Genomic DNA, 14,926 nt, shown 5'->3' on the forward strand with positions numbered 1-14,926 from the left:
ATGACGATGGTGGGATTACATTGCTTCAATCCCACTATGTGGAAAATATTTTGAGTCGCTTCGGGTATAGCGACTGCAAGTCTTCTCCAACGCCTTATGATCCTAGTGTGCTAATTCAAAAGAACAAAACAGCTGCTAGAGATCAATTGAGATATTCTAAAATCATTGGCTCACTTATGTATTTAGCCAGCGCCACGAGGCCTTATATCTCTTTTATTGTAAGAAAATTGGCTCGATTTGTATCAAGACCTGGAGATGTTCATTAGCATGCTCTTGAGAGAGTTTTGCCCTATTTGAAAGGCATTGCGAGCTATGATATTCAATATACTAGGTATCCGAGGGTACTTGAGGGTTATAGTGGTTCCAATTGGATTTCTGATGCTAATGGGCCTAAGGCCACGAGTGGTTATTTGTTTTCACTTGGTGGTGACACTGTTTTCTGGAAGTTTTGCAAGCAGACCATCTTAACGATGTCAACAATGGAAGCAGAACTCACAGCACTAGACACTACCACTGTTGAAGCAGAGTGGCTTCGTGAGCTCTTGATTGACTTCCCTGTGGTTGAGAAACCAATATCCGCTATTCCTATGAACTGTGATAATTAAACTGTGATCATCAAAGTAAATAGTTCTAAGGATAATATGAAGTCATCAAGGGATGTGAAGAGTAGATTGAAATCTATCAGGAAAATGAGAAACTCCACAGTTATTGCGTTGGATTATATCCAAATGTCTAGAAATTTGGCAGATCCTTTCACAAAGGGTCTATCACGAAATGTGATAGAGAATGCATCGAGGGAGATGGTCTTGAGACCCACACTATGAGTTGCCTACAGTGGTAACCCACTCTATGTGATCGGAGATCCCGTGAATTAGAGCTGGGAGACAAGCTGTTAGTCAGCTGGGAGGAGAGTATCTCTATACTGAATTTACCATCTCCGTGAAGATGCAATACTCCCCTGATCTGCATGGGAGGTTGATATTTATCTTAATGTGTTCTAAGTGGCTTATTCAAGCAAAGATGTTGTCCTGCAGAACATCTTCTGAAGAACACACCTTTGTGAGTCTGATTGTTAAGCGTCGCAATCTATGAGAGTTGGGTGCTCTCTAATAAACTCATGAAAGACCCTGGACTATGATGTATAAACTCCACGCCGCGAGGAAGCCTCGCGGCAACCCTGTATCGGTCTAGGCTTTGTGTGAAGCTAGTTCGCAGAAAACTTGTAGTTCAAGGCGTAGTCCACTATTCAAGTTCCAAACTAGTGTAGTATGAAGTTCTCAGTGGAAGTTCAACTTAACAGTCTCCAACGTGCACCGGTATATAAAACAATGATTCTAGAATAATGGTATTAGATGTGCCAATGAGACTTTGTGGGGGATTGCTGGAATTTTTCCTTGGACCTTAGCCCATGTCCCAATACAAATTCTGAAATTCTCTTTTGGCCCATGTGGGAATGGCAAGGGGTGGGACTAAAGTTTAGTGCCACATTGCTAGTTGGGAGAGAGTTGGAGTGGTATATAAGGTGGGATGTTCTAGTCCTAGTAAGTGACTGAAAAGAGAGAGAGCCCTCGCGCACTCCCCCTCCTCCGCCGCCCGCCTTGCCACGTCACGCATGTCAGGACGCACCATGGGTTGCGGGAATCTTGCCAAGCCGAGCTTATTTTTTTGTTGTTCGCGAAATTAATTGTGTAATCTGCGCCCCACGATCTTCCCGAACCTCACTATATAAGCGCGGACGAACACCCTAGCCTTTACGAGACACCATACGCGACTGCCTCTTTCAAGTTCATTGCGCCGCCGCCTTCGTCTTCCTCATCCCGTTCTTCGGCGTGCATCGAGCGGCGGGACAGTAGGCCTCTGGAGCTCTGTCTCTCGTATACCTGTACGGGTGAGGGGTAATCAGGTTTTTGGGGAGCGATTACGCGCGACTACTGGCAACACGACGTCATCCGACGACGAGTTCCCGAACGACGACTTCTTCCCGGAGATCGACAATCTCTTCGGCAACCTCAACATGGGCGACAACCAGGATGCCGCCAACATCACCGCCACCGCCAACGCTGGACGGTATGCGTTTCTGTCCTCCTCCTCGTTTTAGATCTTGCTAGAGTTTCTAGTACTGTTATTTGGAGTAGATGCGATAAGTTTATCTTCCCTAGATGCTATCTGTTCATCTACTCTGTTGATCTACATGATTAGTTCCGTAGTCATGATTTATCTAGTAGTATTAGTTCAGATTAATTCATATGATAATTTGCTTATATATTGAACATTCAATTCCAACTTAAGACCACGGCGTAGCATATACATATAGGTAACGGTTTCAGGCGATTCAAGTTTAACAAGAGTTCAACCCAATTAACAAGAGCAACATGCACATGTCGGCTACAGTTACATGCAAATGTTTTCGCAGGAGCTAATCCATATTGCACATCCGCTTCCCAGAGTTTCCGATCAGGGAAATTCATGAAAGAAAGGATTCTATGGCCATAATCATTATTGTGTTTTTGTTTCCGTTGTTTGAGATCTTGGAAGCCCGTCCAAATAACTTCAGAAAGAAGGATTCAGGAGGCAGGAGTGAACTTGATTGAAACGCTGTTCACGCAGTGGCGCTCATCGGTAGGCGTCTTGAAGCCTTCTCCCTTGAACACATGGCCCAAATGCCCGCCACAAGCAGTGCATATGATTTCTACACTACTACCATCAGGGTCAGCCTGAACACACCGGAAAATGATATTCAATACGTCATCCAAAGAAAATAGTATATGTGAGAGTGAATGGCTCTGGAGTGTTGAAGCATACCGTCCGGGTTATGGCTCCAGGAAGTCCTTCAAAGAAGGCGGGCCAGCCACAGCCGGAGTCAAATTTGGTGGTGGACTTGTACAGGGGCGTTCCACAGCCAGCGCAGTTGTACACCCCGTCACCGTAGAACTTGTTGTACTCGCCAGTTCCGGGCAACCTGGATAGCAATGTAAAGATTAGTTTGAAGGCGTGGGCAGCATTTTAAGGGTCATGTGACAAACAAGGTTTTCATGTTGAAACTTCAGAGCTTAGCTCCCTTTAGGCAAACTTTTCAGTCATATAGGTTTTGCAGCTTTTCTGGTTGTTTAGTCCAGGGCTCGAGGCCAACGTGGGTCATTTGTACACTTCGCACTTTAGCACCCTTCTTCAGACTGACGCAAATTTAGATGCATGTTTGAGAAAATGTTGAAATGCAGCGCTAGGCTAATAGATGATATTTGCCAAGGGTTAACTCTGACACAATGAAGAACCATTTGGCAACACAAAGATGCAATGCTAAACTGTTTGATCAGGCTCTGAACCAATTAACCAAGTTAACTACTTGTGTATGGATTTGCACCAGTAATCTACATTCACCTAATTACTCCTGATCTCAGTACAGCCGTAAAGCAGCTTGAGCTTTCAAATTTATGCAAATACAAATCTGAACGTAGAAAGGTGGTACTGCTAGGTACATGGGTCAAATTTCATCATATGATTCCACCGGCAAGAATTATTCCAATTAACGCTGGCAGATTTATGTGATCCTTGATCCATCACATCAGGGAACTATTTCCTGCAGACCATGCTCAAATGGCATGGCTGAATGGAAGGCTTTAGTAGGATGGAGATACCATAGATTGGATGCTGAACTTTACATAGGAGGCTTAATTATCTGTTGCTTCATTGAAAATGAATGCATTCGTGCATCATGTCTCCCACATAAGGAATTTCATCTCTAATACATGGAGCCACGGAATACATCTATAAGTAAACCCATCGAAAAACGAAAAATATTGTCCATATTTCTACACCCCAGCAAATAAGGCTCCAGGTAGGTCTGACATGAACATTGTGCGTGCTACGGTGCCGCTACTGTGCTTGATACTTGGTACAACAAGGTACACACACATGGAATGGAGAATTACAAGTGTAAATCAAACGCATTGAGAGGAATGCTTTAAACAGTTTTAACGATTTTAGCACATATATATATGCAATCCAGGAACTTCACATGAATCAGTTCGCTCCCCAAAGGAACAATAAAAAATCTAGTATTCCAATTGGAGTGTTAACTTCCTATCCATCGAAAGTTACACGAAAAAGCAGCCACCTATTTTGGTGTCACATGCTTGGAATGGTATATGACCGATTAGTGAAGACTGTATCCCACCTAAAGAAAAGGGAAGCCAAAAACCTATGGCCTAGACTCTAGATCTACAACAGACATTGTAGGGACATAAACATAACAGATTGCGTTCTTGACGTGACCATATAGTCTGTTTCAGTGTTCACTTCCAATTTAAATTCATTAATTCCATAGGACTTCAAGTATTTTAACTATCACATACATAGAGATTTTCTTTTTTGGACATGTTAGTGACAATATTATAAATTTTGATGCAAATCGTGAACGGAATAAACAAGTTGGCACTAGACATCCTTGTTGGTGTCTGTCCATAATCCAGAATACTACCTCTGTCCATAAAAGGATGTCCCAAGTTTGTCTAAATTTAGATGTATATAGGCACTCTTTAGTGTATAGATACATCTTAATTTAGATAAATCTTTTGGACGGAGGGAGTACCTTATTGTCAATAGCAGACCTAGACAGGTTGGCTTACAGAATTGAAACTGAACTTGTTGGAATAGTGCTAAATGAGGATCCAATAATAATTCAATTAGGATTGGCATGATGTCAAGTTAAAAAAAATATGTAAATTTAGATGCATATCCTGGACAGGATTAACAAGTTGGCTCAACACCCTTTTCCTACTCTGAGCTGCGTCCCCCAAAGGTATTTGGGGCGCACCGGAAAATTTTTAGTTCCTAGCCATGCGCCCCAAAGCCTCTTTCCGTCCGGCGCGGTCCAATACGGTGTCCGGCACCCCGAGCCCGTCCCCGGTTCACAGGGGACGCTCCGGGCATGCTGGACACAACGAAAAGCGAGGCGGCGAGTGGCGGGCCTGACGCGTCAGCGGCACATTCAACTTTAACTTAACCGTCGCCTACCTCGCGATGGAAGTTATTGACGCGCAGCGACGGTGCAGTTTCCGCAGAAACGCAGCGTAGCGTCTTGTCGCGCCTAGCTCTCCGTGTCGGCGTTAATGAGCGCCGCCGCTCCCCCGCCTCCCTCTAGCCTATAAAAAGGGGAGCTCTCGCATTGTCCCTCACACACAAACCCTAGCGCCTCTCTCCCCAACCCTAGCCGCCACCATCTCAAGAGTCGACGCCATGGCTGGTAGAGGCCGAGGTCGAGGCCTCTACCAGCCATGGCGTCGACTCTTGAGACGCCGTCGCCTGCGACGTCGTCGTCTTCATCGTCGTATCTGCAGGAAGAGCACCAAGTGTTGTTCGAGTTCCTTGTCCTCCTCAATGGCGACCCACTCGGCATCTAGAGGCTGCCGGACAAGTTCACCGAGTTCGTCACCGGCAACGAGCCAGCCACGCTGCATCTGCGGGAGACTGGCTGCGACTGCTGTCGGTGGCCGATGGACGTGCTCTTCGACCGGCGTGGCAAGATGTACCTCCACACCGGCTGAGAGAAGTCTGTGCGCTACCACGACCTCCAAGCCGGCTGCATGCTCACATTCTCCTACCTAGGCGACACGGATATGAGCGTGAAGGTGTTCGACGACATGTCCCACCGCCGACACTACCACGGCGACGACGAAAAGGAGGACGATTGAACACGCCGAGTGTTCTTTCTTCGCAGCGAAAATGGTAACGGAGGTTTCTGGATGTTTGGATGTTCTTCCTCGAAAGGACCAACCGGGCTATCATTACCAGCTAGATTTTCCAGTTTGGGTGAGCGTGGATTTCCTCATTTTGCAATATTTTAACTACATTAGTTTGTCGAAACCATGTTCCAAACTATGTCTTAGTTTGTGTAAAACCGTATTCCCAATTATGTTTCCTCTCCTCCGTTTCTGGTAGGATTACTTTGAACATTACGCGCACCAGGCACGGATTAACTCACAACACGACTCTGTCCGTAAACACGGAGTTCATTCTTTATAGTTGATCAAAAAGACACATACAAGCAGATAAGAGAAACTGAGATTCGAACAACTCATAATTGGACGGAGCGAGAGGTGGTGGTAGTTTACTGACTCGGTGTCCTTCTGGCGGAGGACGCGGAACTGCTCGGGGGAGAGGACGGCGCGCCACTCCTCCTCGCTCCTCGGCTTGTTGTCCTCCGACGCCATCGATCGCGCGCGCGGCGGCGCCGGCCAACACAAGAAACTAGAAGCGGGCGGGGCCTGGGCGTCGGCCGTCGAGGGGCAAGATCGAGACACGAGAGCAGAGGAGAGGATAGGACAGAGTTGTTGATTGGTACTACTCTGCTCCAGTTGTGCGGTGGTGGCGACTGGCTCGTTTATGAGCTGATCTTTTTTTTTTTTTAGATAAAAGGCTGGTAGCCCGACTTTAAATTAATAAAGCCCTTAACCGATTAAGTATACAATAGGAAAATTGCCCGTGCGTTGCGACGGATTTACCTCCCTATTTTTCAGTATATAAATATCAAATTTATTTAAAAGCATGTTATAATTTTGGAAAAAAACACCTAAACAATATTGTGCAATTTGAACACATACCTATCCATGTCACCAAATTCAGGTTTGTCCAGCATTTTCTTTTACCAGTGAAACCGCGGGCAAAATCTTACTGTACGTTATGAAATTGTTTGCTAAACTTTAATTCTATTTAAAGAATAACATTTGTGAAATGGGCACTTCTTATTTACATACTTGGCTTCAAAACGAATAAATAATCCATATCTAAACCATAGTAAAATCAAAGCCATGGCCAAGAAATAGGCAGAGAGTTCCGACAAATTTGGAAGAACAACGAGACTTGTTGGCGGACAAAGAGTTCCCACAAGGTCGGCAGTGTCAGGATGGAGAAGCAACTCTCTCCACGCTGTGCCGATCATGTTGCTCTTAATTCTAGCTATATGCTCCTTCATCTTGGTGTGTATACAATACGTAGATCTTCATGTGTGATGTGGATGTCAAAGGCGGTTTCATGCTCAGTTTCTCATTGCTGTCGTGTGTATGAGCGTATACAAATCTGAACCTGTTTTACTCCCATAGTTGTACGATTAATTTTTGTTAGTGGAGGCTGCATACATGTTGAGACTTGAGAGTTCAGACTATTCCCACTGTTGAGAGTTACATGGAAAAAAAATTCATCGCATGATCCCTGCTCTCCTTCCCCTTGCCTATAACCAAAGTCAGGAGGCCCCCAAATTCAGCCATGCCTACCGTAGCCTTTGACAGTAAAGCTCCCTTGCCTAGCCAATGTCAGGCATCTTTCCTGATAAAATTTCATTTTTGATGCGGTTTTCAAAACCGAATTATGAAATCCAAATAAGCAAACCTGAAATATTGGATAACCTGAATGAAGAGCCAGACTCGTCTCCTTTGCCGTACGCGTATGGCCCGAAATTTGGTCACCAGATCTCTATCCGCTCAAAGCAGTAAAGTAGCAAATTATTGTGAGTAGTTTGGAGCAAGGATGCGAGTAGTTTTCAGCGCCCCAGGTAGGAGACCAAATAATGCGTCTATCTGAAACTCGCTATTGCTACTGAGCAAGGCCTTCCCATCTGCTTCGTCATTGCAGAAGTCTTAAAATCAGTGAACATGTACTCCAGCTGCTCCTGCCAGGCAGAATTGAGCTCCGCCTCCAGGGGGAGTGGCCGTCCAATGGTGGAACGCCGAGAGGGAGATCGCGATGGCCGGTGCCGGATCGACCGGGCGGAGGCGCGCGAGGACGCAATTCGTACTGGGTACCGCTTAGGCACAGGACGGCGGCGAGGATCTCCTTCTCGTCGGCCTCGTCACAGGGACGAACTCTAGGTAGTCGGCGAAGGTCCGGCAACAGCAGAGGTGCGCGGCGGCCTGGAGCACGCCAAGGGCACCGTGTACGGGGATTCGGGATATGAGATCGTGTCCTTGTTCCGGATTATTGGTAGGGATTTGGAAAGACACCGTACGAAGTTTTTTACTTGCCGGTGGCAAGTGTGTAATTTGGAACAGAATTAGGGGCAATAAAAGACGGACGAACAAGAAGCCTTATTTTCTTTATTATTAGGTATAGATTACAAACGCTTGAACAAGCTTAAAAGATAAACGCAACACGCAAAAGAGCTACTGAGAGTCGCGAGCAGAAGGCGGCGTAGATAGATCCTTGAGATCAAGTGCAGGTTTGAGCAAATGCAGGAGTTAATCTGCGCCCCTAAACTGCGTGACCAACGCTCTACGCAACGCTGCTGCTGCAACTGGAGACACATCGAGCATCCGAGACGCCACGCCATGGAGAGAACATCTTGAACAAGCCGAAGATCGCTGTCGAAAGGAAGCACACTGGGAGGGGAGCATTGAGTCCAACGAGTTAGTGTGACGGCGTCTGTGAAGAAAGTCATCTCCTTTGCCACCCGAACCATGTTGCGAACGCAGGGTGAACCCCTCCCCCCTCGCCCAAGTGAGGGCGTCGTCCCACCATCAGCAACCATGCCAATGGCGGCGGAGCACCAGGAGAATGCAGACCAAAGCCGAGCCACACCAACACCAAACTTAGCAACCCTCCACAGTGCTGCCAATGTCACGAACACATCACATCCCACCCAAGCCCCCACGTTCCCAAGGCAACGCCTCCAAGGAGGAGAAAGGCGTTGTCGAGGGTACTCCTCGGCAATGCCCACCTTGAGGGGCTTAGGGTTGATGGAATCCTGCAGGCTAACACGAGACATCGGATACAAAACAAACGGGGAGAGAGATTTACCCAGGTTCGGGACCCTCGTGGAGGTAAAACCCTTACTTCCTGCTTGTCTGATCTTGATTATTGATAATATCGAATTACAATGGGGTAGACGAAGGCTTAGACTAAGGACTCGACGAAAAGCTATGATTGTATATGACCTAACTCTCGACTTATGGTGGTTATGGCTAGATTGATTGTGTGTCTCGGCAGCCCCTCTCCTGACCCTTATATTGTGAGCTAAGTCTCGAGAGATCTGTCCGGGTACGACTAGGTTACAAAGAGTGCTATAACTAAACTTTCCTTGTTTCTTCGTCTTCTTTCCTTGTCCTTCAATAATCCTTCATTGGAACCAACATAGCAGCCCACCTTGGTCGGTGGGTGATCTTCATGGGCCCCTGATTGGGCCGTAGGAGGTAGCGCAATACTAGTTACCCGAAGGGTAATGCCCACATCAGTAGCCCCCGAGTGACTGGCCGAAGAAGCTTCGGGCAGGGACTAAAATTGCCTTCTGTCGAACATCTATAATTGCCAGAAGATATCGACTCCTTCAAGATAGTAACGCCTTTTGTATCGGGTGCGCGTTCAGCGCTCCAGATGGGAGTAGCCCCCGAGTCTAGGCACGGATGCTTGCAACCGTGCGTAGACTCAAGCTGTACTACTCGAACATTTTTCTTCATCCGATACATTTTTATATCGGGTCATCAATACCTTCAAATAAGGTCATATTTGTTAGTAGTACGTAAAGGATATTGAGTAACGTGCCCAGCTTTACTCGATAAATCGATGCCGGTTAACTGTCGAATGGTAAAACAACGCTACTCTACACAGAATCAAGTCCCCGAGCATGATCATGGATCTTGCGATTCCTTCGGATCCATAATTTCTATCGGGTGCGCGACAAGCGCTCTCGATGGGAGTAGCCCCCGTGTACTACTCGAATATTGTAGACTTGTTCGGATGCTTCCTTCAAATATTTTGTTTGGACACTGATATATCCTATGACATCATCAGTGACGTCGATATTGTGGTGGTTTGACTGATAAGACATGACCTTGATAGGCCCACCCTACTTCTGCGCGTTCAGTTAGGAAATGACAAGTCCTTGCGAATTGACCAAGATGCCTCCTCGATTTCTGCACGTAGTGGAGGAAATGTTCCTCGGTGGGACAAATGTAACGACACGTGGTGACCTAATCCCAGATCTTGTTTGTTTAATCTTTACTTTATAACCGTGGAAGGACAAGATCCATTCTTTTCATTCTCCCTTTCTCACAGCCCTTCTTCCTCGTTCGCCCTTCTTCCTCAAAGCCGCTACACCGCCGCCACTGTTCTTGAACTCTTCCCTGATTAAACTTCTTCGACGATGGTAAAGAAATGGAACCTCACGCTTGCCGTCGACGCCGCGACCAGCGGTGCTACTGCCAAAGCCGCATCGGGCACGTCAAGAAGGGGCGCATCTGAAGTTTCTGCTTCAGCTCCTGCACCGCCCGCGCCGTCCGCACCGAAGGCTTCCGCGGTGGGGCCTATGCCCGGTGACTGGCATGCTTCCACAACAACTGAGCGCGACGAGAAAAAAGTCCGTAGCCTTGGTCTGATTTCAGTCGGCGATGGGAACGTCATCCTTCCAGGTTCGGCTTCGCGCCCTAATCCCCCTGCCGATTTTACTGTGATGTTCATGTCCTTCCTGTACCGTGGGCTTTCTCTCCCTGCTCACGAGTTTCTCCGGCGTCTTCTTCATGTGTACGAGATTCAACTCTGGCAATTGACTCCTAATTCAATCCTTCACCTTGCTATTTTCATTACTCTATGTGAGGCTTTTCTGGGCATAGAACCTCACTTTGGTCTATGGAAGAAAATCTTCTTCGTGAAACGCTATAACTGTAGTAGTGGTTCCTTCGTTACTGGTGGAGTTGGGTTCGTTGTCCGTAAAGTAGTGAACTACTTCAACTTCCCAATGAGAGAATCTGTTCAAGGATGGAGGTTGAAGTGGTTTTACATCAAAGATTCATCAGTAGTCGAAATGCGTCTGCCGAGATTTATCGATGTTCCTGAAGATGTGCCCAAAAGATCTTGGAAGAATATCCTGTCACCCGAAGAAAAGCCGGCAGTCGACAAGTTGTTCGATAGAATTCTTCGAATCAAAGAAACTGATGGCCAAACTACGATGGGTACTGAAATAACGGCCGTTTTCTTGAAACGTCGAATCCAACCACTCATGTCTAGAGTTCGCCCAATGTGGTTATATTCGGGCCCCATGGATGAAACCAGAGTGAATGTTGCCGAATTATCAGAGAAAGAATTATTAGACGAAGTTAGGCGCCTAACTCATTTCAGTCAAGAGGACTCAATCCCTCTTTTGTCTCCTCACACACCCTTTGATGCCGATCATCCGCCGAGCGAGGTAACTTCTCTTTCATACTTACAATAACTGTTGTATTCGAGATGCACCCTTCCTTTCCTTTTTATTAAGACCTTTATTTCCTTCGACAGGTTCTATTAGCTCCCGAATGTTTCCTAAATATATCGAATGACAACCTCGAAGATAGATATTCTTTCATTCATGTAGAGTCCCGTACTGAGGAAAAAGCAGACTTCGAAGATGAAGACGATGAACCTCCAAATCCTGAAGCTCTTTCTACAGACCATAGATCTTTTGCTGGTGACATAAGTGATACGGCGGAGTCAAATCACGACGATGATGCTGATCATACTGCCTTTGTTGATGCAGCTCCGGAGAAGGCCAACTTGCAACCTTCAAAAAGATCGTCTGGTGGCTTTACAGACGAAGATGATTTGTTTGATCTGTAAGTTTCTTTCATTGCTCCGAGAACTTCTTCGTATTCTAGCACTTGTTTTGATTGGTTTTTATGCTTTTAGTGACGAGGGCCTCACTGAGCCTCCTTTGAAGAAGGCTAAAACAACCTCCAGCAAGCCAGCCCCGGCAGCTTCAGAAGCTTCGGCTCCAGCGACAACCCCGGCAGCCCAACTTTCAACAGCTTCTTCCCTTTCTAAAGGGAAGGAAATTCCTTCGACAGCTGTTACTACAGCTTTTCCTCCTCCTTTCGGAAGACCTATAAGTTTCTCCATTTTCCTCGATGAAGTCCTGCCTCTAGCAGCCCCCGAGTCTATGCTCGACTGACTACAGCTGAACGTAAACCTTTAACAAGAATACTATTGTTGTTAACAGATGCTTCTTTTTTCTTCTTCTTTTATAGGATTTCCAAACGATAATTTCTACTTTGGAGGCTTTTCCTTCTCAATTCACCTCGCTTGAGGCCGACAAGATTCGACTTCAAAAATAAGTTGAATCTACGTCTTCAAAGCTTGATAATGTAGTAAAAATAGTTGCCGAAGCTCGCCAGAACGCAGATTATTTGAAGGAAGAGCTTAAGCAGCTGAAGAGTAAACTGAAGGATGAGGAAGCTCTGAGGGTCGTAGCCGAAGCTCAGAGGAACGAGAAGGACAACCTTCTTCGTCAATCCACCTTGGCCCTGCTCAATAGTCCTCATTGACTTATATCTTAAATTTCCCTTTCTTAGTTTTGCTGTTACTTTATATGTTTCCTTTTATTCTTTGCAGAAGCTGCCGATATTCCTTCTGATTCCTTGGATAAGCTTCCAGACAATTCTCCTGCTGACGCCCTATCCATGACTATCGAGTCCAACAAGGTTGTCGAAGCCCTTCTTCGGAAGAACAAGCAAGTCTTGTCAAGGATGCATGCTATGATCTTCCCTAAGGCTAGCCAAGAGAGAACCCTGGAACAGCTGACGGATGCCTTCACGGTCGATACCAAAGACAATATCGAGGTACTCAAACGCACCTCGCGTACCTATGGCGCTCTTCTCGCTTTCCAACTTATGATGGGATACGGCTTCAAAGCTGATATGGAATGGATGACGAAAGAATTACCAAAGGACCAAGATGGGAAATTTATTGACTTGAGCCTTCATAAATTATCAGCTCGCAAGTGTGCACTACAACTTCTTGCTCTTGTTTCGGCAAACAAGACTCCTGTTGGTCCTAGCTTATCGACCCAAACTCAGGCTCCCTAAGTTATTTCTATGTTGGATTGTAATCTTCTTCGTTTGCTTTCAAACAATACCTTTAAAAGGTTTCTTATTGTAATGAATCATGTACTACCAATATTTTCAGTACCTCTTTATCTCGGACGCAATGTTCTTGGTATTTTGAATGTACGCTCCCGATGGGAGTAAAATCAACTTGGAGTTACGCATATTTCTTCATATACTTAATGATGCATTTTGCAGGTGGCTCATGTACCTTCTTTCACCGAAAGTTCTTCTCCTGGTGATGCTGAAAATGATCGGCTTCGGCGGATGCGAACGCGCATTCAACAGTTGGAACAAGATATGCGAGTACTCCATGGCATGGTGGCTATTATAAAGAGGAAGGGCGAACTAGCCATTGAAGCAGAACGCTATGCAATGATTGAATTACATACATCAATGAAAAGCTTGAATTGTAAGTTCTTGCAATTCCCTCCTCTTCTCCTTTTTTAGTTTCCTTAATGCCATCGAAAAATCCTCTGATGATGTGTCAACCATCTCCTTCGATAGTCATAGCTCTAAATTTATCAGAAGAAAACAACTGTGTTCATGAACGCGTGGATGCTTTGATCAACCTGGCCCGTTTCGACAAACTCTTCTGGAAGAATCAATCGAAAGTTGTCACAGTCACTAAGTTTCAGGATTGGGTGCATCAAGTACACCGGTTTTTTGATAAATGCTATACTGGGTTGAGGGTGATCTCTGGAAGATGATATTCCCTTTGAATAAAGTTCCACCAACATTGTTGACGCTAATGTCTAAATTCAGCAACGCCAAGAAAATCCAGAGTCATGTTCGTGCCCAACTTATTGCTGGAGCCGAAATCGATTTTGCCCTTGTGCTTTCAAGGCATCCTTCTGCAAATTTGATGTGAAAGATCGAGATGTCGCCTAGAGTGGGGGGTGAATAGGCAATTACAAACTCTTGCGGATTTGTCTTGTAAGAATGCGGAATTAAACTAATGTTTAGTTTACAAGCACAAACCCTAAATATGCTAAGCTCAACTAAGTGTAACAATAGCAACTAGAGCTAAGCAAGATAGGCACAAGATATATGTAGCACAAGTGATAGCAAGATATATGTACTTCAAGCACGATGGCTATCACAAGGAAAGAGAGCTCGGGTATAGAAATAACCGAGGCACGCGGAGACGAGGATGTATTCCCGTGTTCCCTTCCTTTGCAAGAAGGTACGTCACGTTTGGAGGAGTGGAGGTCCCACGAAGGATTCCCCGCGCCACGAAGGCTCACCCTATTCTCCGAACCACACCCACGAAGGATAATGGCCCTTTCCTTATGGTTAGCTTTTTCTCCGCTCCGGAGATGGCAAGCTCCACAACCACTTCACAAGCTCCACGAAGGAGAAGCCCGGGCCTCTTCACAATCTTCTTGAAGAGATCACCGGAGCACCAACCGCCAAGCCAACTAGGAGGTCTCCCTCCAAGAGTAACAAGCTCACGGTCTCTCACTCGAACTAATCGTGGTGGAGAGCTCAACAATATGCAATGATGCAAAGCAAGAACACTAGAGGTGTTCAAGTCCTTCACACTCAAATCCCACCCAAGCAACAAATGCTAAGATGAGATTGGAGAGGAAGAACAATGGGGAAAGTCAACAAAAGACTCCAAGATCTAGATCCCAAGTGTTACCCTCACTTAGAGGAGAAATGGATTGGTGGAAGTGTAGATCTAGATCTCCTCTCTTAGATCCCTCAAGAATGAGCAAGAATCATGGGGGGAGACAAGAGAGAGAGCAAGTTCTTCAAAGGCAACAATGGAGGAGAGAGAATAGAAGAACTAACTCAGCCCAAGGTGGAAGAATGGCTATTTATAGCCCAAGAGCAAATATAACCGTTGGGGAAAAGTTGGGCTGAGTCAACCATCGAGGAGGCCGGTCAACCGGGCCTGGGGCCGGGTCGTCCGGTCCAGGGCCCGATCAGACCGGGCCACAGATCGGACCAGCCGGTCCAAACCGGTCGGCAGGCCGGACCCCAACCGGGGTCACTTTGTGTCGTCCAGGAGGTCACCCGGTTGGCGCCCGGTTGACCGGTCGGCACGCCGGGCCATCCAGTTGGGAGGCCGGCTGACCGGGCGG

At 46.3% G+C, this 14,926-nt stretch overlaps 1 protein-coding gene across 1 annotated transcript; it reads right to left on the reverse strand.

Annotated features, from left to right (window-relative positions):
• Positions 1-2,277: 2,277 nt before the first annotated feature.
• Positions 2,278-6,358, reverse strand: LOC127332205 (peptide methionine sulfoxide reductase B5). Its single transcript, XM_051358479.2, has 3 exons — positions 6,115-6,358; positions 2,803-2,959; positions 2,278-2,714 (listed from the first exon to the last, which is right to left on the reverse strand). Exons 1-3 carry the CDS (start codon positions 6,207-6,209, stop codon positions 2,565-2,567), a joined length of 402 nt encoding a protein of 133 aa, XP_051214439.1. The 5' UTR covers positions 6,210-6,358; the 3' UTR covers positions 2,278-2,564.
• Positions 6,359-14,926: the final 8,568 nt, after the last annotated feature.

This window comes from Lolium perenne, chromosome 4 (genome assembly GCF_019359855.2).
Source record: "Lolium perenne isolate Kyuss_39 chromosome 4, Kyuss_2.0, whole genome shotgun sequence".
Classification (NCBI taxonomy): Eukaryota; Viridiplantae; Streptophyta; class Magnoliopsida; order Poales; family Poaceae; genus Lolium; species Lolium perenne.

Excerpts from the sequence above, each read along its gene's own strand:
- LOC127332205 (XM_051358479.2), bottom strand. The coding sequence starts at position 6,209 with ATGGCGTCGGAGGACAACAAGCCGAGGAGCGAGGAGGAGTGGCGCGCC. Across the intron at positions 2,960-6,114 it reads CTCCGCCAGAAGGACACCGA|GTTGCCCGGAACTGGCGAGT; the intron begins GTCAGTAAACTA and ends ATTGCTATCCAG. Across the intron at positions 2,715-2,802 it reads CTGGAGCCATAACCCGGACG|GCTGACCCTGATGGTAGTAG; the intron begins GTATGCTTCAAC and ends CGGTGTGTTCAG.